Raw genomic sequence first — 24156 nt, forward strand, 5'->3', positions numbered from 1 at the left:
AACCCGACTATCAGTATGATTTCAATTTGTTGCTCTTTATTCAAACACATTTTTTAGGGTATCTGAAATATAAAAAATGAAATGTTAAAAACCATATGTGTGGAAACTTATGGCCCATCCTATATAACTTTTATATAACATTTTTCTACTTAACTTTTGGAATTACAAAATGGTGTCTGGTTCAAGAAAACCCCATTCTGAAATCTCTAGGATTTTGAAGAATTCTATTGGTGCAGAGCCCAAGAATGGAAATAGATCAAGTGTGGAGGCTGTTTTTGATGATAGCTGTTGGTGCAAGTGAATCCCCATGGCAAAGATTCTAGGTTGAGCTTTAAACTTTCCTAAACTACGTACAGGAAGTCAAAACTGAGCAAAAAGAGGATTTTTTCATGGTTTAAAACTCTGATGGAAACTGTCTGCGCTCATGATGAACAGATTACTTCAGTAGAAGGTCTGTTGGCATCTAAGTACTAAGCTTATGGAACTAGAAGATAAAGATCTAAAAAGCAATGTTCAGAGTTTGGGAATTAAAGAAAATGGTGCAAATGTATAGTAAATGCCACTGAATTTCTGAATAAGCTTTCTTCAACTTTGTTTCCAAACCTCCACAATTATATACCTTCAACATTATTGGCTGCCGTGATATTCTGAAGAGTCCGTGAAGGATACCAAAAATGTCCTACAAATGCAAGCAAATTTTATTTTTTCCTGATTTTACCACTGCGTAGAAGAGGGCGCTCGCCACAACCATCTGATAGAACATCTGCAGCATCTTATTGCAGATGTTGAAGGACGCCAGTATGGCAATAGCTCAAGCTACGAAGACTGTAGCTTCAGTGAGGACCAGTCTTTTAGCCTTTTCTCTTGTATGCAGCCTGTCTCTAGATTTTACATACTTCTAGATCTGTAATTTTTGTCAGCCCTAATGTAGCTTCAGAGGCCATCAGTGAATTTCAAGCGATGGACACATTCCCATGTATGCTTTCTATTTTTTCAGTCTAAAACTGGTGCCAAGCATCTTGAAATTTTTGCTTATTCCAAAGTATTTCTAATACAGAGACTTGATTACTAGTGTTCTGTTAATTTTACTCTGCCTATCATACTGGTTACGTGGGGGATAGTATCACTATGTTTTTATTTTTTGTGAAGTGATGGAATTGCTACCAGTAGTCAGTTGCTGCAGAGCTGGGATATGTGGTAAGTGGACTTTGTGGCTGTGATGGTGAATGATTAAGCTGTTCTGTTTGTCTGCTAGCATTCATGTCAAAATATCCTACCTTCTTACATACTGTATTCTGCTGGATCTCTTGGTTTCTTCTCTTTGCTCTGCCCATGGCTAGTTACTTCTTGGAACATCTTGAGAATTTAGTGTGAGTACCAAACGTTTTGGTGTAGTTGATCACTTTTGGTGAAAGGCATGTTTTATTTAGGAATCCTGATTATTGGCCAAAGATGTGCCCAGATTTGTTAAAAAGTGCTGCTTTGTTATGGATGGCCACAGCATCATCTAGGAAGCATTGAGTGATTATTTTCCTCCAGTGCAACTTGTAGCCTAAAATAACTTGGCAAAGGTACATTCAAAGCTTTGATTGTTGTTTTTTTTTATTAAATTCAAATACAAATTTGATCACAAAAAACAAAAATGGTACGTTGAACTAATTGCTTTTCTTTTAAGTCTTTTTACCATTAGACTAGACCAATAATTTTAATTGAAGACTATATTCTGCTTACAGCTTCAGTTTATTTTAAAAACAATTGTGTTTATTAATATGGCACTTTAAATAGCATTATGAATAAAAACTTTATTAGTTTAATAGTTTTTAGTTTGTCTGGTTAAACACGCTTATAAAAGAGTAACATGCAAAAAAGCAATGTAGAAATGTTTATTGTCTTTCTTCGTCTGATTTGAACATATCTTAAATGTTAAATGAGCCATTTCTTTTTATTACATATATACACACATATATTCTCAAATCTACCCAATCCATTTCACGGTCATGGGTGATCAGCATCTGCTCTAGCAATAGTGGGAACAAGACCGCAAACAACTTTGGACAAAGCACCAGTCCATCACAGGATGCATATTCACACACCAGTTAATGCAACCTGCACATCTTTAGGAATGTGGGAGAAAAACAATAGTATTGGGAGAAAAACTCATGTAGACACAAGAAGAACTTTATACAGAAAACAAAATGTGAGATTTAAAACATAGGACACTGATCTGTAAGGCAGAGCTGTAACCTCTTCATTACCATGCAGCCAATTTACCATTTTACTAAAAACTCTTGAGTGTGTATGTCTTCGGATTCTTATTTAGTTTCTGTCTTTTCCATAAAAGTATCTGCAGTAAAGTAGAGTGGTTGCCTGATGTTTTTTTAAAAACTATAAGGCTGCCTTATTTCTGTACAAAAGAGCCCAATTGCAGGTGTCTTCCCAGAATGAGTGTAATTATACAGTGTACAGGATGGACCTGTTATACAGTAATACAGATTTGGTAAGGCGGTGAAATTCTGTCGCAGTGTATATTTTTAGGAAACAAAGACTTTAATGTGGTGCTTTATATCAAATTTATTTTTGTCATGCATATGGGGAGTGTGAACTGTGTAAAAAATTCAAACTCTGACACAGAAAAGCTTTTGCCTATGGGCAGCCTCTTTAGGTAAGAATGTTGATCCATGTACTCTTCAAAATTCTATTGCTCTTTGCTCCATCTTGTGGAAGGCAAAAATTACTGCAATGGAGTCACAAAGCTAAGGAAATCCATTAGCACTAAGAATTATCTAGTGCTTTCAGGTGCATTGCAACCATGTTGTAACATCAAGTCGTTTAATTGTGTAGCTTAATTGAGAAAGAAGGGCATTATTGTGTGTGTGAAAGGCTCCTCACTGATAAAGCAAGGAAAACTTGTAAGGTATGTGCATATATTGGTAAGATTAAAAGCATGTTGAATAAACAGTTTCTTCAAAGAATTTAAAGTTAAGGTAAACATTATTAATTGTTACCTAAAAGGCAGTTATAAATGTTAAAAATTATTTGAGAACATTCTTCTCAACCATTTAAAGATTTATACTGTATTAAATGTCTACTGTGTCTTATTGCACGGTACTTCTTTTTATCAGGTGACTTTTCTGGATGTCCACTCTGTCTGCTGCAGACTTGGATTTATTTATTTATTTATTTTTTGGAAAAAATTTAAACTTATGTAATCTATTGTACTTCTAATAGTAGTTCTTCTTTTACCAGGTACGGAAATGCAGCCCTATATTCCTATGGTTCTGCATCAGTTGGTGGAGATTATAAACAGACCCAATACACCAAAGACATTATTGGAGAATACAGGTACCATACCACTGGAAATACTAAAAAGAAAACTTAAAATTTGGAAATGTTAAACATGTTAAGAGTACTGAAAATAAGAATTCAGTTTGGTTACATTGGTAAGATATGCTTACAAACTTCTTAGTTTGCGAATCATAATTGTAAGGATCTTTAAGAAATATACAAACTATTTAGTTTCCTTGGGTAACTTTTCAGTTTTGATCGAAACATAAACAAAGACTCTGTGCTCAGTTGAGGCTTGTAACTGCATCAGTTTGATCCTCACAAAGCAAGCACAATGTGAATGAGATACAAATCAGTTACTGTTATGAGAAATAATTTTAATTGGTTATTAATGATTGAATGTCATTGTCAATACTTTTTTTTATTTTTCATAAGCTATTGCTTATGTTTTCAATGTTGTATACGTCGTAAACCACACTAAATAGGATTTATGAGTAAGATTTATTTTCAGCATTGACAAGTAAATAACACATTTTGGATGCAAGTACTTACATATCCTGGGACAAACGTTTCTAATACATTTTACACAAATGAGAAGGCCTTAGTGTCGCAAGCAGTTCCAATTAGAACCTGTTTGTGCCTTCATTTCCATCTGTTTTCTTGTCAATTGCAATGTAAATATCTAGTGCCCCATAGGGGTTTTTGGAAGAAAAAGTTGGGTACATTTTGTTATTCCACATTGTAAGTTAAGCTAGGCTTATTGTAAGGCATCTAGATGTGGTGATGTTTGTTTCTTTTTATTTTACTGTTGTAAATGTGAATGCTTTTTTTTTCTGCAAATAGATGTTGAATGTTATTCAGTTACTGTAAGGGTGGCAAAATGTTTAATGTAGGATATCTGATCCCACAATATAGGGAAAAGAAAATTGATTAAGACAAATTTTTCACCCAACAGGCAGTTTGTTCAATATCTGCTACATTTATTATCAACTGCTTAAAGTATGGAATGGGGTTCTGATTTCCACTTGCAATATCTTTATTAAATATTTTTTTCTTTAAAAAATCAAGCATAAAACTAAGAGAAACTGACTTAAATGCAGCAAAATGAAATTTGTACATACCACATGTGAGGGAAAAGCCATTTAAAATATTTGGGATCTGATGGATTTTGTCTTCATTGATTTAGGCAGTATGCACAAGAGATGATTGGAATGGTATTTATTTGTATTTATGTAGGTAATAAATACAGTGGCAAGAAAATTTTTATGAATCCCTTGGAATTACCTGCATTTCTGCATTAATTACTTATAAAGGTGATTTGATCTTCAAACTGAGCCACAATTATGGACAGTCACAATCATCTTAAATTAATAATTCACAGTACTGGTGGTAATTTTAAAAAGGTTAAAATCTTCTTTGGCATCTCTAATTCAAAAGTTAAAAAGAAAATTATTCCAATTTTATCATCTTTTACACTTTTTTATGAACAAAATACTGACATTGTTTCCTTTTAAAGTTTTGTTTTACTGAATAAAATATACATTTAAGAGTATTTGATGTGGGTTTAATTTTCTACCCTTTCCCTGTGTAAAACAAAGTCTGCCCAACAGAAAATAGGAGACCTATCACATTCTGTACTGCATGGTGGAAACTTGTAGTGAAGTGTGGAATTTATCTTTAATGTCCATCTTTAAAGCACTGAACTTTACATTTGTTTTAAGAGATTGAAGCCTAAAAATAGCTAAATGCCTAAATTTATTAATTAAAATATCAGATATTTGTATGTTAAGAAGTCAGCGCAGTGTATGATTTGTTTCTGTTTGTTTTCATGGTATATCACAGTAATAATAAACACAATCTCTATCCATGCCCACATTTTCACATCATTTACAGAAGTATCTCTGTCCACACTAAAACAGCTGAAAACCGATATAACGTGGATGTTTGCCTGCATTGGGCATGTGCGCATCGGTGAAAAAATCCATACAAGAAAGGGTGGTAATGCCGCCGGCCATGGAATTTATTGCAAAATATTCAGTGATCCAATCAGGAAAAAGCTACATAATACACACAAGCAAATCACAGAGTGATTACAGTCTACATTTTTAAATGTCTTTGTTTTCACATATATACATTAAAACACCGACCCAGAATTTAAAAAAATGTATGACTCTGGGGAGCGATTTCCATGCTTTGGAGAGACTATCACCTTTTTTCTTTTAATCAACTTATCTAATGATGAGTAAACAACCAACAGCACTAGATAAACATGAAAACCAACCAGCTGTTTTGATTCCATTTATTAGTCATTAATGACTATAATGAAAATGGAAAATATGTTTTGGTGTCAACAGCAGAGGTGTGATGCACTTGATTGCTCTTCAGTTTTTTCTTTGCAAAAGAAAAAAAATTATTTGTCCGTGTGTGTGTGTGTGTATATGTATATATATGTGTATATATATATATATATATATATATATGTATATATATATATAGACACACACACACACACATACAGTACATCTAGAAAGTATTCACAGCGCATCACTTTTTCCACCTTTTGTTATGTTACAGCCTTATTCCAAAATGGATTAAATTCATTTTTTTCCTCAGAATTCTACACACAACACCCCATAATGACAACATGAAAAACGTTTACTTGAGGTTTTTACAAATTTATTAAAAATAAAAAAAACTGAGAAATCACATGTACATAAGTATTCACAGCCTTTGCTCAATACTTTGTCGATGCACCTTTGGCAGCAATTACAGCCTCAAGTCTTTTGAATATGATGCCACAAGCTTGGCACACCTATCCTTGGCCAGTTTCGCCCATTCCTCTTTGCAGCACCTCTCAAGCTCCATCAGGTTGGATGGGAAGCGTCGGTGCACAGCCATTTTAAGATCTCTCCACAGATGTTCAATTGGATTCAAGTCTGGGCTCTGGCTGGGCCACTCAAGGACATTCACAGAGTTGTCCTGAAGCCACTCCTTTGATATCTTGGCTGTGTGCTTAGGGTCGTTGTCCTGCTGAAAGATGAACCGTCGCCCCAGTCTGAGGTCAAAAGCGCTCTGGAGCAGGTTTTCATCCAGGATGTCTCTGTACATTGCTGCAGTCATCTTTCCCTTTATCCTGACTAGTTTCCCAGTTCCTGCTGCTGAAAAGCATCCCCACAGCATGATGCTGCCACCACCATGCTTCACTGTAGGGATGGTGCAAGGTTTCCTCCATACGTGACGCCTGGCATTCACACCAAAGAGTTCAATCTTTGTCTCATCAGACCAGAGAATTTTCTTTCTCATGGTCTGAGAGTCCTTCAGGTGCCTTTTGGCAAACTCCAGGTGGGCTGCCATGTGCCTTTTACTAAGGAGTGGCTTCCGTCTGGCCACTCTACCATACAGGCCTGATTGGTGAATTGCTGCAGAGATGGTTGTCCTTCTGGAAGGTTCTCCTCTCTCCACAGAGGACCTCTGGAGCTCTGACAGAGTGACCATCGGGTTCTTGGTCACCTCCCTGACTAAGGCCCTTCTCCCTCGATCGCTCAGTTTAGATGGCCGGCCAGCTCTAGGAAGAGTCCTGGTGGTTTCGAACTTCTTCCATTTACGGTTGATGGAGGCCACTGTGCTCATTGGGACCTTCAAAGCAGCAGAAATTTTTCTGTAACCTTCCCCAGATATGTGCCTCGAGACAATCCTGTCTCGGAGGTCTACAGACAATTCCTTTGACTTCATGCTTGGTTTGTGCTCTGACATGAACTGTCAACTGTGGGACCTTATATAGACAGGTGTGTGCCTTTCTAAATCATGTCCAGTCAACTGAATTTACCACAGGTGGACTCCAATTAAGCTGCAGAAACATCTCAAGGATGATCGGGGGATACAGGATGCACCTGAGCTCAATTTCAAGCTTCACGGCAAAGGCTGTGAATACTTATGTACATGTGCTTTCTCAAGTTTTTTATTTTTAATAAATTTGCAAAAACCTCAAGTAAAGTTTTTCATGTTGTCATTATGGGGTGTTGTGTGTAGAATTCTGAGGAAAAAAATGAATTTAATCCATTTTGGAATAAGGCTGTAACATAACAAAATGTGGAAAAAGTGATGCGCTGTTAATACTTTCCGGATGCACTGTATGTGTATATGTTTATATATATATATGTGTATATATAGGGTGTAATAATAAAGGGTTTTACTTTACAAAAGCATCCATGTTTGTGATCAGTTTTGAAATAGACTGTAATTTATTTCTGTGAAATCATGTCGTACCAGGACACCGAAGTATACAGTAAGATCCCCTAATTTAACAAAGGCTGTTTACATATCTACTTAATGTACTGCATTTCTCAGATTACCAAACACTAGAGTGACACTACTAAATGTAAAAGAAAGTATTACTTGTAAAGTTTTTTAGAATGTTTGCTTTTTCTCCTGGAAGTGGGAGATAGCAACAACTGAAGCAATTTTTATTTAATTTTGCTGCAGGATTCTTTGTCTTCGTAATCACTGACCATTCCAGTAATCATATCAGTTAAAAGTGCAAATAGTTTCTAAATTCCACGTAAAACTTGTTTTTGTAAACTTACATAGGCAGAAAAAGGCATCCATCACCCTAAATACCCCATGTAAAATATAAGAATGGTAGATGTTTATATTAACTAGTCAATTGTTTAGTATAAAAGTCTTAATGGTTTTAAAACATGGTGCAGGGTCATTGTTCAAATCTTTTATGTACATATAAAAACTTAAATATTTTTATATTGTGTGTGTGTGTATATATACAGTATATGTGTTTGTTTGTTTGTTTGTGTGTGTGTGTGTGTGTGTATGTGTATATATATATATATATATATATATATATATATATATATATATATATATATATATATATATATATATATAAAGGGGGCTTTGCTCGCCCACCCCTGGGTTTGGTTTACTGGATATACAATTTAAAGAGATTATTTTCATGGGAATTGTTACATATGCATTATTTTCACTTTTACTTTAAAACTTTTGTAAAAACAATACTTGTCCTTTATTTCCGACCCCAGGCGTTGTTACATCTTTTTCTCGCAGGACGTATAACGCTGCTCGCGTTGTGAAGGGGGTGCGGCTGAACACACGCTAAGTAGATGCCGTCGGATCATCTGCTGTCTTTCTGCTGCTGGCGCGCTGCCTTTTCTGCTTGTCTCGCTGCCCGATCATTTCAAAGCCTGTACAGTAACTGTCCTTTTGCCACTTCGCATCTCTGCCGCTCGCTTGGCTGAACGCACGCTAAGGAGAAGTGGGCGGATAATCTGCTGGCTTTTTGCTGCTGGCAAGCTGCATGTTTTGCTTGTCGCTTATCGTTGTTTTAAGAGCTGGGAGTACATTAAGCGTTTCTGCCAAAAGCAATCCAACAACTGCTAGGTTAGATGTCCGTAAACTTTTTTTAAATGATGTCTCACTGCCTTGTCTATTGTGACGTTGTAAAAACAATACTTGTCCTTTATTTCCTGCCCCGGGCATGGTTAAATCTCTTTCTCACAGGATGTAGAAAGCTGCTTGCATTGTGAACGGGAGGCGGCTGAACACATGCTGAGAAGATGTCGTCGGATCATCTGCTATCTTTCTGCTGCTGCTGTCGCGCTGGATGTCGATCATTTAAAAGCCTGTACAGCAGCTGTCCTTTTGCCACTTCTTGTCTCTGCCGCTTGCAAGCTGCATGTTTTGCTTGTCGCTTGTCGTTGTTTTAAGAGCTGGGAGCAAGCTAGTGTCTCTCACGGGACTAGTCTCCTTCCCTAAGATTTTTTTTATTATCTATATATACACACACACACCCCATATCTCTCTATTATAAAAAAAAAATCCTGGAAAGAAAAAAGTAGGGTGACGATACGTGATCTTCTCGGAAGACATTTAAAAGACCCGCAAGAAAAAAAAGATTGGCCAAGGAGCGTCTCGCGGGGACCGTAAACATGAGACTTGGTGCCAAGAGATTGTCCCAGGGCCGTCTCATGGGGTCGTGGAACATGAGATTCTTGCAAGACACACCCTACTTTCAAACAATATCAAATAAGAGCACTGCCATCAAAACACTCAGTCGTGGAAAGGCACATAGCACACACAGATCCTGTGCTCTCAGCACACATAAAGCATATAAGGACAATACACTTTAGATGAAACGTCAACAACTAAAAGCAAAGAAGAAAGAGCAGCACTGAGAAAAGAGACCCAGAAGCGTTGGAGAGAAAAAAAGGCAGATAAGAGATTATGAAAGCAGTGGAATTCGAAAGACTCAAACAAACAATGGTTCGATACTCATGCAGAGAAAGGTACAGAATATGAAAGCAGTAAAATTCGAAAGTATTGTAGCGTCCCAGCCAGGTTTTGAAGCCTTTTTTGTTTTAAGTGACTGTTAGGTCCGATTGAGGGAGGGCGGAGTACAGCACGGAAGACTGACAGTGGGGTATTGATTGATGTGGTAAAGGGGGGAGACCCGGGGGAGGAGGGGTCAGAGAGGGTGCTAGAAAGTTGTGTTTGGGGTTACGAAGTCAGCCATTGTTCAAGTAGAACTTTTGCGACACTACAGTATATAAAAAAAAAAAGATATTAAAGATCACATTAGCGCAAACAGAAGGTAATTAATCATCAGAACCAGGTGTAATTGAGAAAATAGCAGGACAAATCGAGGTCAGAAATAAAAGGCAAAGAGTAAAAAATAAAGTCTTTTGACCTTCACAACTTCAAAAACATGTTCACAAACGGCGCTATACACATGCAGAGCAGATTATGACGCGATACAAATGTGGAGAAAGTTAAAGAATATGAAAGTAGGAAAATTAGAAAGTATAAAAAAAGAAATTAAAGATTGCAGTAGCTCAAAAAAATGGAAATTATTACTCGAAAAAGGGAAAATAATCACCACGAACCAGGTGTCATTGGGAAAAAAAAAAAAAATCGGGACAAAACGAGGTCAGAAATAAAAGACAGAGTAGAAAACAAAGTAAAACGTCATAAAGAGGTTAAAAAAAGGGGGCCAAACACATGCAGAGCAGGTTAGAGATAATGAAAACTGGAATTCAAAAGAATCAAAAAAAAGTAGCTGCAAAACACATGCAGAGCAAGATACAGAATATGAAAGCAGAAAAAAAGGACAGTGTCAAAAAAAGAAAGGAAACATAGCATTAGCGCAAAAAAAGAGAAATTATTACTTGGAGAAATAACTAAAAGGCGAATAGAGATCGAATATATGGACACAGGTGATATGTAAGAAGTACAGTATGTAAGTTTTGTAAGGCTTTGAAGTTTAAGTCATAGAATTTTAAACACGGGGTTTACCTCACATACATTTATTGGTTACTTTGCAAAAAAAAAAATTATTAACTGCTGATGACGTAGATCGCTTTGTCTGTGCTGAAATTCAAAACAGAGAAACCTATCCTGAATTATGATACAAAGTCATTAAACACATGTCTCACTGATCTCATTTAAAAGATTCATAAAATGGGACTCGAGAAACATTCCAAATATTGTTTTTACATAAGTTTTGAAGTAAAAGTGAAACTAATGAAATAGCAACAATTCAAAGAAAAAAAAAATCTAAAAAATGTGTATCCGGAAAACCAAACACGGGGGTTGGCGAGCGAAGCGAGCAGGGGGCAAAGCCCCCTACTCTGTGTGTGTATGTGTGTGTGTGTGTGTATATATATATATATATATATATATATATATATATATATATATATTATATAATATAATATAATGTGGTATATCCAGATGATTTCGACTTTAAAGTTGTCAAATATCATGGTACATTTAAAAATACAAGAATATGTTTTTGCAATATAAGACTAATAATCCAGCATAGCTCATTTGTAGATATTCAGTCAATATTGTTATTTTCATATAAAAATTCAAAGGGCCCCTTCCCTTCCCAACTCCTGTGGTCCCACTTAAATTTGCTGCCTCATTTCTCTCTAACACTTCCTCACTCTTACTTTGGATTTCTGAGATTTTACATTTTCTTTGACAGCATATTTAGTAATAGCTGGGGCTGAAGTGTATTATATGTACTGTATTAGATGAAAGAGAGCACAATCGATTTATAAATAAAGTGATTTTAGATAAAAGCCCTATAACAAGAACCCCTTAATTTTACACAGTAATACATTTTGGCCCTATAATATATATTTTTTTGCAACCAATGTAATACTGAAACATCATAGTGCTTATACATTTACAGATTTTGGGATCAGCATATCCTGCAGTGAACTTAATTCTAATGAGCATTCATCTGCTTTTTTTGCATGTTTCATTGGATTGTTCATAAAATGCCTGTTTTTAATGAGAATGTTGCATAGTTTGTGTCTTTTAAACCTAGGTTTCCCTACTCTGCTTCATATGAATCGGCTGGATTTTATTGTCCTCCATATAGCTGGCTTGGAGTAATCCTTAAACCATTTATTTTTTTCTTATAAAACAGTTACCGTTCTGTAAGTTTAAGGGAGAAGACTGAGAAAGCACCATGAACTTTTTTAGAGCTAAAAATACATTAATCAAGACTTTTTGTTGACAATCTAAAGAGAATTTTACATTTTTTTGCCAGTAATTCTTTTCCTGAACAAATTTTTTAGGGTAAAAAGTAAAGATTGTAGTGGAGTGCCAAGAATGTTATTGATGGCCAAATTTTCAAGTATGGCTTAATTTTAAACCATTGATTATACAGATGAAATAGATCCATCTTCTCTAAATCAGGCTTTACAGTCTCCTCTTTTAAATGTTTTGTTTCTTTTTTTAAATTGTACCATATATAACACTCCCCTCTGTCTGGGGCAGTGGTAATCAGCACTAGTGAAATCTTATGTTTATTATCATACACAAATTCTGTTGATTTCTGTTTCTGAGTTATTTGTTGTTTTTTTCTTTATTTTTTTCTCCTCCCCCTCATTTGCTCATGTCTTGGTTGGCGTTTGGTGGTGTATAACCGTGATTGCGTTACCTTAGCAATAACAATTGGTCGTCTTGGTTACGTTTGTCCTCAAGAGGTGGCTCCCATGATACAGCAGTTTATAAGACCCTGGTGTGTATTATTCAATCTTTTATTTAAATCATTTTCCTATTCACTCTTTCATTCTCTTTCCTTCTTTCTCTTCTCCTTTCTGTCTCTATTTGAGAAAATTTTCAGTTAATTACAGTATCACAGTCCTTGATCATTGCCAACCATGTTACTAATCTTGTCCTTTTTAGGTCTGTGATTATTTTTCTCCCCCACTTCAGTAGCACCCTCATGTATATATTTATTTTTGTTGTTGTATTTGTTGCTAACAACTAATGCATGGAATAAAAATGGTCACATGCTTGCTGGTACGAAAGGCCTAATAAAATGGCATATAGAGAGTATTACAATCCAAAGGAACAATTACCTGATGCATGTGTCTTATCTTTGAATGCTCCAGACCTTCAATGTTTTTACCTCGTATAAGAGAGAGAGAAAGAAAAAAAAAAGTTACCAAAACATAAATTATAATCATTTTCTGGGTTAAACGAATAATCTGTGTCTATATTGAGGTCTTCTCCATACCTACTCCATAATGAAACAATAGTGATATTCATGAATGTACTTGCTTTTCTCCTTAATATGTAAATGTTTTATGGCTTCCATGTATTTGGTAAGCTTTTGATTTTATGTTGATTCTCATGACAATCAAGTGTATTCTTTGTTGTTCCGTTAAAAAAAATAAAATCACAAATCATGCAACTACTTCAAGAATCAAGATTGTGTGTTGTTCCAACACAGGTTTTTTTTTTATTGACATTTCTTTAAAATATAAATAAGTCTATAATGTTTATTAATAAATTTTGCTTGAGAGTATATTTCTTGATATTGCTAATCTCAGTGAATTGTGGAGGGTGCTGTTGATGTGTTCTTAATTACTCTTGGTTTGATGGAAAAATAAATTAATTTTAATGTTTAAAATAGTTTATTTTTATATATACATACTGTATGTATATATCTCCCTGGTGGTAATTTTAATGGCATTTCTGTGTGAGTTTAGAAGGACATGATCCATACAGTTAAATTCATTCATTTCCAAATATAGGTGTACATCTTTGCGGAACATAAGGGACAATGAGGAAAAGGACTCGGCCTTTCGAGGAATCTGTACAATGATTAGTGTAAATCCAGGAGGAGTTGTGCAGGTCAGGTGATAATTTCTTAATGTTTCTCATTTAAATGGTAGTTAGGGGCTGTGCTGGAAGAGAAATTAAAGGTTAAATCTGTTTTAGTATCCGCCCACACTACAGAATATAGAAGTCCACATATTCTAGAACAAAAAATTTGAAAGTTGTGTTGAAACTGCACATATATATCTACCACATACCTTCAGAGGCCTATAATTTTAAATGGCTGCAGTGAGCTTGTAATAAGGTTTTCCTACTAGTGTTGAAGTACCAAAAGTTTTTCTGGTGTCTTTTATGTAACTTAATCTTGTACCCCAAATTTTTACTGCAAATATGATGGGGCAGTTTTCTAATTCTGAAAACTTATAAGCAATTAACTTCAGTCATGATGTAAAATTAAATGAAAAAGTTGTTTTTGTATGCAAAGATTAAAGACACCTGTAATCATCATGGCAAATGTAGCAATTGGCAAACAAAGTAACTCCTGTTATTAAATTTAAAAAATCCTGTGATGGTTTATACTTCTTGATCTTTCATTAATATTGTATACTTGTTTCCAGTGCTCACATATTTGCAGATGATGCATTATGGTAATTTCAACTTTCAATCTGATGACAATATTTCATAGAGAAAAATGATTTATACTTACTTTACTTGCTTCCAGGTGTTTTTGATTTAATTTATTGTACTGAACTATGACGATGGAAGCAGGCCCACAGGAGTTTGCAGTGTGATTATTAGGAAGTACTGTATTTATTATAATTTAAGTCTTAAAACACCCAGTGTTTTGTGTTGGTCAAATTCTTCCCTCAAATGGAAATACTTTATCTTTTAGGATTTCATATTTTTCTGTGATGCTGTAGCATCATGGGTTAGTCCAAAAGAAGACCTACGTGATATGTTCTATAAGGTAAATGCAACTAATTTTTTGTTATGAGTTTTCCAGTGTCTAATTTAATGTGTAAAATGCACTAAGGAATTGGAAGAAGTATAGTTAGAATTATGTTGATTTCTCCATTAACTATTATAACAATATTGTCTAATTTTTCAACTTAGTCACTACAATAGACAAACACAGTCTGCGGAAAAACTTTAAAATAATTTGCATTAGTTTCATTGATAAACCTTTACAATGGATGAATAGTTTCAGCTTTTAATTAGGTAATGCAAAATGAATGAATAAATTATGTGTAGAGACATAAACAAGCATTATATTCTGTTAACCTATTAATGAAAGTTGTTATAAAGTGGTACCCAATATGCTTAAAATAATAACACTCCGATAACACTCAAACGGTAGTACTTCTTTTTCTCAGTATTGAATCCATCGTTTAAACATTTACAGTGTAGGCTAGAAAAACTACAGTATGTGAATACTAATGACTTTTCCATTGTAGTTGCTCTGTCTTATAAAATGGCACACACAGTTTGGTTTCTGACTGAGGATCTTTTCTTGTGAGTCATCATCTGATGAAGAGCAAATATCAGAGGACCTTAGAAGAAGAACTATGGTTATACATAAAGCTGGAGGAAGCTACAGAACCATTTGTGAAAGCCTGAGTGTTCACAAATCCATAATAACACACATTCTCCAACAAATTGTCATATAAGTTGTTTAAACATTCACATTCTAGGCTGGAAATAAATATCTGAACCCTTGTATTCAGTAACTGGAGAACCGCTTTTAGCAGCAGTAGCCACCAGCAGATATTTCCCTTACCTGCTGATCAGGTTGATACAACAGTTAGGAGGAATTTTAGACAATTTCTCCTCATAAAAATGTTTCAGAAGACAAATAGCAACTAAGAGAATTTTTGTAATTAAAGTATCTTTCTATGAATACAGGTTGGTTCAAGCCAATAATTTATGCTTGTAGCTGTTTTGATTAAATGCTTTAATTGCACCAATTTCATACAAGCATTAATAAAAGTGTTCTGTGCGATGTAATATATGTTGCATTACTGACTGTGACTTTTTAAGTAGTTTCCATATTCTCACTATGTTTTGGATGTTTATTTTTTCTTCAGATTTTACATGGATTTAAAAATCAGGTTGGGGATGAAAACTGGAGACAATTTTCTGACCAGTTTCCAGTTCCTCTGAAGGAGCGCCTTGCAGCATACTATGGAGTATAACAACATAGTCTGTAGTGGCAGTCCTGTTATCGGTAAGTATATAAGGAAACATGGTGAGTTATATTAACCGATTGAAGCAGTTACTTAACATCTCTGGTTATTGGAAAATAATTTGTTTACTTGTATTCAACTGTTTACATTAAGTTAAAAACTCCTGGTTATTAAAATAATGTAAACAAATGCATTAATGTAAAATATCTGAACCAAAACAAGGGAGCGACCCCATCAAAAACAAAACACACCACAAACTTTCTTGGTTTAATCATTTAACCACATTTGACAGACTTTAACCTATTGTATAATACAATTTTTGTGATGTTCATTCGTATTACTGAACAGTAATACAATCGTGGAACCACTACTGCCTCACTGCTACAGGAGGCTATGTTTGAAACCCAACACAGTCACTGCAGTTCATATGTTCTCCTTGGATCTTTATCAGATTTTCATGGTACCTGTGCTTTCTTTTCATATATTATAGCAGTAACGAATCCATTGATTTGATTGGTGGCTCCCAAGTGGCCCATTGTGAGTGTGGATGTTCATGTGATTCTACCTTGAAATGACTGTCAATCACAGTTACCATCTTACTGATGAATCTCTGATATTTCTCCTTTGTTTGTTTTCTGTATCTTTGACTAATTCAGTTTACTAGCTGCAATCATACTTCATCCTCAAGTTCTTATACCCGTTAAATAATATACTCTATACACGTTCTTGAGAAGCATACTTGGAAAACGTAGGCTTTTGCGGTGGATACTTAAGCAGGCCTAGTGTCACCTATGCGAGATACTATAATGAAATATAACAGTGCTATGTTTGGTCAGATGTGTGTTTTATTTTTTATTTTTTCCCCCCACCAAAGTAGGATTTAAAGTTCAGACCGTATGTAGCTCCTCAGACATCTAGGTAATACTCCGTCTGTAACCAGATGTGGTGAAGCATGTATGGCATGCATAGGTTCATTCCTACAACTTGTATATGTCAATTTTTTTTTTTTTCTATCTTTCATTTTGGTCTGGAGTGCACATGCATCTTGTGGGTGTCACGAAGTTTAAGCAATCTTTAAAATGTATTTCATTTTCTTATCTCCCAAATTTTGCAGCTGTTGATGTCAAAGGTAGCTATCTGTCTCTCTCTGTTTATAAAAGGTTTTCATTATGCTTGATCTTTCGTAAGCACATCCTGACACATTTGAGATGTTCATGAATTTAACGTCTTAGCTGAATTGTGTACATAGTTGCGGTGTACTCGCTTGACCTTTAGTTGTGTAGTGTGACATACGTAACTCATTTCAACCAGTCTGTGACTCTCCCCAACAAAATCAAAACATGATTTTGTGTTAAGTCGTAGAGGGTGGGCTCTGTGTGTGAGAGCTGAGAACAAATCAGCACTCATCTGGGAATAAAATGCATATAATGCAGCTGCAACAAAATGAGGAAAACGGATATTTTAGATCTCGTAAACAAGAGTGGCTTCTCTGTCTGATGTATTGTGTTTTACATACCATGACGGAAGAAGAAAAGGCCAAGATTTGCAGCTGAATCTACATCACCAGCTTTGTCGGGCAGCACATTATAGGCTGTCAGAGAAAAGGACGATACTTTGGGAATGTGAAACTGTGTTGAATGTATTGTCCAGGGGGTTGTGTAATTTGTTGTTTACTCCAAATACTAGTCATTTAATCTGACATACTAAGGCAACAAGATCTGCAAAAATAGCCATCAAGTTTGACATCCTCTCTAAATGCAAGTTGTGTAATGTGCTATATAGCAACCATTTGTGCAATCATTTACTTCATAATCAATATGGAAAAAACAAAGGAAAAATAGAAATACAAAAAAAAATGCAAAACAATTCAACCCTTACTAAAGCCACACTGTGATTAATTAAATTCAGTTTAAGATCCCTGGGCATCATTTGCTGATTCGGTCCTCAGTTTTCTGGTTAATGTTGCCTCTGAAAACTCATTGGTTCCTTTTAACTGGAATGAATTAATCAGTGAAACAAATTTTTTTGTTTGTTTTTTGAAGTCAGTATTCATATTTTGTACATACTGTTGACTTAGAAGTATCATGCCCATTGCTTTTGGACCATAAGCCATCTCTCAGAAGGTGAACTTCCAATACAAAACATGACAGAAGTTATTGCACCTTGATGGGAGTGTAGTTAGATACAAAAATCTTTTACATGTCTTAAAGTTTTTTTTACGTTTAACAGTTAAATCCAAGGTATCTTTTTTTTTTTTTTTTTTTTCTTGAATACCAGACATTATTTTTGAAGTGTACATCCATCTCTGGATATACACGGCACTGTACTTTTTATTCAAAATTGGCAGATGATGCACACCTCTGAATTTCTAGATGCTATCTTTGATTTTGTTCAATAAGTATACACATTTTCATTGAGTGTCATTGAATCACTGGACAGAGTTGGCCTTGTAGCATTTAGCAGTTTAACACGCTAAATGATGCATCAACATTTCAACATAGGCCTATGACCTAGGCGTACAAAAATATTAACTGGTTTCTTAAATATGGTGAAACATGTATAATGTGATTGAACGGTCTTGCTTTAAAGAAGTTGTAAGTTAACAGTCACATTGGCTACATCCACACTATTATGTTTTCGTTTAAAAATGCATTTTCACCATTCATCCTTTTTAACTCCTGAAAACATAGACTTCTAAAGACTCTGCATACATCTGAAAACACCAGACTAGCATTTCATTTTGGATGGGTGAAAACATACACTTTTGAAAATACAGGCTCTAATCATGCTCTGGTTTGTTCATGCTTTATTACATAGCCCTTCCTTGATTGAATTCTGCTCATTACAATATCCTATTCCCTTACTGGTTACTCCTCATGGAAGAAAGTCATATTCTGACATAGCATAAATGGCAAAGTTGCTTTCCATTGCACATGTTTTGTTGCTTATCTGTATACATCCAAATTGTGCTTTGTACAGTTTGAATTGTGTACACATACAGTTTACCAGTTCCTACAGTTTTGTGATAAATTGCCGGTGCATGCATTCCCCATGTAAGCGAACATCTACATCATATCCATTTACAGTTGTTTTTGTATGGATGAAGATAATTTTTGGAAATGCTATGAAAATACAATGTGGACGGAGATGTTGATACTGTAGATGCTGTTTTTAAATGAAAAATGTAGCAGTATGGACAAAGCTGTTATTACTTGTGGTGTACAGTGAGGTAACCTACTCTTTTTTTTTTTTTTTTTTTTGTTTTGTTTTGTAGGTCTTTCACTGTGGGAGACAACGGGGAGCCTCTGCACCCAGGGAAAAAAATGTTACCCTTTTGCTGGGGGGAAGGGTAGATCAGTGGGGACATTCAGTACAATCCCAACCCTACTGGGGGGGTGGGAGGGAGGTGTAAGTCATCGAGCTGTTCAGCTGAAGGGGGGAAAATGTTTGAACACCTGGAGCCTTTGAGGGCAGAATTTTTTGTCTCTTAACAACTCAGTAGCTACAAGCAAAGGAGATTTTTGTCCAGTACAACAGCACATTGTTAGAGAAAAAAAAAGTATACATATACATATATATTTTACTATATATATGTATATATAAAACCTTTGAGCAAACCTCGGGGAGAAAATATATATTTTCTATAAAATATTGGCTTTAAAGAGTTAATTACAGACAAAGAAATTATTGCACAGAAAATTAAAGATGGGTTAAAAAGCAGTATTAGTGAACTAAGTTTAAAATGTGGATATATAAAAATTAAATGTATAAGAACATGGGGAAAGGTCAGATAATTGCATGCAATGAAGAATAATACTCAATGAAGTTTAAACAAAAAAAAACACTGTGTTGCTTACATTTTCAGTAGGCAAATATTAGCTGTAGGCAACCAAAATGGGGAAAAATGTAGAAGTAATATTTCAAGACCAAGACCTTGGCAAGCAGCCTACTTAGTCAGTTATACATCTGTCTGTTGCATATCAAAGCATATGCATATCTTTTTTTTTCTTTTTTTTTTTTAAATACTGAAGATATTAGTAAAGGGAGGTTAACATGGTTATCTTAAAAGCATACATAAATGCCAAACCATTTGTCAACATGTGCAGTTTGAGGTATTCACATACATTTTTTTTTAATTTAATTGATTTGAACTTTTTTATTAAGGGAAACCTGATATTAAATCAGAGTGGGGATTGTCTACCTATACATTTATATTGCACCAATTTTTGTGTTAAGGTTAAATGATGCATAGCCCAACATTAAGAAGTCTGGGTATTTTGTTTTTATATTGAACATTTTTTTCCTCTTAACATAGTTTTCAGTCCCTTTGTTCTAAGGCCTTGGAATATCTTTAGGATACATTAGGACTAAGGTTATTTAGTAGTGATGTGTGTAACCTGCACATTGTGGAAAGCAGATATTTGTGTGAAAACCTTGCTTCTGTGCTGTCAATGTGTTGTGCTCTCTGCATGGACATAATACTAGTGAATTTACCAGAGGTTCTAAGACTTCAAAGAGCTATGTGGTTGGTCATTGTGTTAAGGGCTGTGTTTTAAACAAGAAAAAATAGATTGCATCAGAGGACAAATGTACAAGTTGACATGAACTGTTTGCTATACATAAATGTTTATTCCCACTCCGTTTTGTTTATTTTTTCCTGTTCAAAGCATGATCTTAAAGTTGCTTATGGTTGTTAATAAGCAGGGTACTAAACTTCATCTGCGCATGTTGGTGGCCCTTCATACCCTAGTGAGATATGAAAGGGTGCAAGTTTCAAGCTATATGAGAAAAAGTTGGATTATTATAGTTTCGTCTGTTTTGCTGCTCTTCCTTTTGCTTTCCTTAGCCTTTTTTTATGTTAAATAAACCCTGAATTCTATTTAGCCTTTCCCTTCCCTTACTGTGTATTTTGTTGTTGGGTTTTTTGTTGTCGTTGTTGGTTTTTTTTTTTGTTTTTTTGTTTTTTTGTTTAACAACTGTGAATCTAAAAGCTGAACTGGTACTATGGTCTTTAGTCTCTCTCTAAAGTTGAAGTTGTTGTGTTATCCTGAGCCTGTCCCATGATGAACATTGCAGAGGCTGAGGATTAGCTGTGGAATCCATAAGATGACTCTGCTGGTCAGAGCCGAACATGTAATTCTTTCCTGTTCTTTTTCAAACTGTGTTAACCCATTTAAAGGGGGCATGGGGAGATGGGGTGGGGTGGGATAAAAAAAAACAAACAAAAAAAAAAAACCCTAAAGCCATAGCAGCTTATTGCAACTGAAGGACCTACATTTGCATCATATGTTGATGTTCTTGAATGATTGCATGTTTGTTGAATGAGCGAGTGATAGATAAATAGTATAACATGCTGCACTGATGTCTTTGGCCTACCTGTGCATGTTAGATATGATGTTTGCATTTCATTTCAGCTGAGCTGTTGCTTTTGTTTGCGTCTGAGTGTTCAATTTCTTAATTTTGCCTGCATGCACATTTTTATTTTCCATATTCACCTTCCTACCTACTTTGCACATTTTCATATTGCTTGCTAGCAGCATTTGAAACACTTCTAAACAAAGCTTTAATCTTAATGAAATACTTTGACTTCAGTGCTATTTTGGCTTCACATTATTTTCTCAGGATGTGCTCCCCACTGCTTTATAATCAAATTGCTATTGCTTTATCTACACATGTTTTTGTTATTATTAATTTTTTTTTTATTGAACTACATTTGAGGAAAGATTGTTTTTTCCCCTTTGGAACACTGAACATGTACTTTCCTTTAACAGGAAGGGAGGTGCTGCTTTGGCTCCAAACAGTTAGACACGATCCAATAGGCATTACTGCAGATTCACCCTGCCGCTCTCACTTTATCTTTCACTAGAGAGGTGGACACTATTCATCTGTTTGGAAGCCATTTAAGTAAGGGAAAAAAAAAAAAAGAATTTCTGAGCATCTGCATTATTTGTTCCACATTGTAGAAAAATGAATAGGAAACATAACATTTCATTTTCAAATCCCATTTCAGATTAAAGTTGTGTCATGCATTTATTTCAGCTTTTGGAGTCATCAACATCATGGGATATATACTGTTTATTTAACTGTGGTTTACATGTTTCTAATGATTCTGAATGTCGTGTAGACGTGCCTGAAATTGTAATGCTTTGTCTTGTCACATTCCAACATTTTATTGTTGTTGTTGTTGTTTTTGATTTTGTTTGTCCCCTCCGTCCCTCCCCAAGCATGCTAAAAAGCACGGCTTAATTTGTCTGCTCCTTACACACTGAATTAAGTGCTGTTTGTGTACAATGCTACAGATATGGCCGCTGCTACGTGATGTAGTTTTCTACTTGAATATTTTTATGTTGTAGAAACCTCAGGAGGTCAGTGTTTACTGTTTATATATGCCTTTTCCATTTGAGCTTCCCATTTGAAGGATTCTAACAATGGATAAAACACTTCTGTACCCAAGTCACAGTCAAATAACTGGTGCAGCAAAAGCAGTTCATCTAAATAAATGTATAGTCCTTTGCGGGATGTAGAGAACAATTTAATTTGAAAAATGGCACTCTACCTTTCACTTTCCTGAGAAAAGCATAACATTTATGCCATTAATTCTACTGATTGTGTTAAAGTAGTAATAGAAGTAAAAAAAAAAAAAAAAATGTTGCAAGTGGAAGCTCCTCTTGTCCATGGGGTGCAGGCTGTTAGAGTTAGGAGTGGACCACAAGCTGCTTCCTCTATACAAGTTGATAAAAGTATTTCTGCAGACTGAGGCATTTCCTCTGCCTTTTCCTCTACTAGAAACCTGCTGCTAAATCTTGCAAAATAACAGGGGAAAACGGCAGATATAGATACTGCTAATCTGACAGAGTAATTGTTTGCTTTCTGCTACAACTTGGGATGCAGAAGGGTTTTCCATAGATGAGAAAAATGCTTCCAGAAACTGTGTTTCTGAACAACATAATGGCATCTACTACTGTATAATGTTAGAATTGTTTCCTTCAAACCATTCTCCAGCAACCTCTCTCAGCTGTGTATACTTGACTAATATTTCTTGAAGTCTGCCTTCACACTTACGCTAAACATGAGAGATCTTCATTTTAAATAGAAATAATGGTTTTAATTTTTGATAAGCTGCTGAATTTTAAAGAGTTTTTTGGGGCCACCAAATATTTTGGATCATGCAAAGAATATATATTGTACTGTAGTAATTTTGTAATGACATTTGTATGATGTAGTGAGATATTAGTTGTGAATGTTAATCACTGCTTGGATATGTACAATGTTGGTAATAAATTGTTTACATAAAGCTTTGAAATTGTGAATCTGGCTGTTTATTATTTATATTGAATTATTAAAATGAGTAAGAAAATAAGAAATTCGACAAACAAAAGAAGACCCTTCAGTCCATCAAGCTTGTTTGTTTAGCTTTCCCAACATCTCATCCAGATATTTCTTAAAGGCAGTCAGGGTTTCTGCTTCAACTAAATGTCTTAATAGTTTAAGATTCCCACAACTCTTTAAGTAAAGAAGTATTTCCTGGCTCCACCATTTAGTTGAAATATTTTGACTGGATCTACTTTATCAGTTGTAACAAAAGGTGCTATACAGGCGCCCGACCCAACACAGTTGGACACCGAGACACGTATAAACACTCCAATACTTTTATTTTTCTTCACCCGTGGGCGTACGTCTTCCTCGTGACCCACAGGCAATACACAGTCCATAAAACACCAATCCCACACAATACAACACTCTTTTTCTTTACCACCACTCCTTCTCAGCTTAGTCCTCCTCCTCCCGACTCTGGCTCCTCAAGTGGTGGTGGCTGGCCCTTTGTATACCCCACCCAGAAGCGTTCCAGGTTCTTGACCACCTGGTCCTAATTGCCCTTCTGGGTGGGACTGAAAATACATCCAACTGGGCTGCTGACTCCCTGCAACTCCCCCTAGCGGCCATCCGAGCCCCCAACCAGGCTGTGGAGGACACAATCTCCCATGAAGCCGTGCGCTAGGTTGAGGAGTCGTCCGCCAGGGAGGCTTCCACCAAGCGTCCCGGGGGAGGTATTGAACTGTCCATAGCTGCTCCCCTGGAACAGATGTAGCAGAGGCGTCCCTGCCGGGCATGGGACCCGGCTGTCCATTACACAGTGTATTTGAGAACTTTGAATACCTGCATTATATCCCCATACAGCGTTCTCTGTTTGAAACTAAACAGGTCCTTCAGAATATGACATGTCCATAACTTGGTTGCTCTCCTCTGCACAGGTTCAAGTGCTGTTATGTCTTTTTTGTAGTGTGGTCACCAGAACTGCAGACAATACTCTAGATGTGGTCTCCCTATAGCAGGTTTTCATAAATAATGACATATGGAAAACGGATTTGTATTGTTTGGTGCAGGTTCAATTTGAGTGTTTTTTTAACCTTTAGTTTTTTCTCCATTCTCTGAAATGAAATGCCTTCCTTCATAGAATCTCTGGGTTATTTCTCATGTAAAAAACAATGTGGTACTGCTGTTTAATAATTGAGATGTGTGAACACCACAGTAGACTCAAAATCCAAAGTTAAGCAATGAGTCCTTAACACTCACTGCTTTT

The 24156-nt window shown here is 35.5% G+C and overlaps 1 protein-coding gene across 3 annotated transcripts in view; it reads left to right on the plus strand.

Moving 5' to 3' along the window:
• tnpo1 (transportin 1) overlaps positions 1 to 22878 on the plus strand; it is a 168742-nt gene extending 145864 nt beyond the window's left edge. Inside the window, exons 20-25 of one of the 3 annotated variants that reach the window (XM_028805662.2) lie at positions 3247 to 3342; positions 12271 to 12346; positions 13368 to 13467; positions 14285 to 14359; positions 15477 to 15616; positions 18850 to 22878. In XM_028805662.2, the coding sequence (XP_028661495.1) occupies positions 3247 to 3342; positions 12271 to 12346; positions 13368 to 13467; positions 14285 to 14359; positions 15477 to 15584 (455 nt within the window). In that variant the 3' untranslated portion in view covers positions 15585 to 15616; positions 18850 to 22878. Of the gene's footprint in view, positions 1 to 3246; positions 3343 to 12270; positions 12347 to 13367; positions 13479 to 14284; positions 14360 to 15476; positions 15617 to 18849 lie in introns of those variants that run through there. The other 2 variants (XR_003716763.2, XM_051930192.1) reach the window with 2 other exon arrangements.
• The last annotated feature ends 1278 nt before the right edge of the window (positions 22879 to 24156 follow it).

This window comes from Erpetoichthys calabaricus, chromosome 7, assembly GCF_900747795.2.
Source record: "Erpetoichthys calabaricus chromosome 7, fErpCal1.3, whole genome shotgun sequence".
Taxonomy (NCBI): Eukaryota; Metazoa; Chordata; class Cladistia; order Polypteriformes; family Polypteridae; genus Erpetoichthys; species Erpetoichthys calabaricus.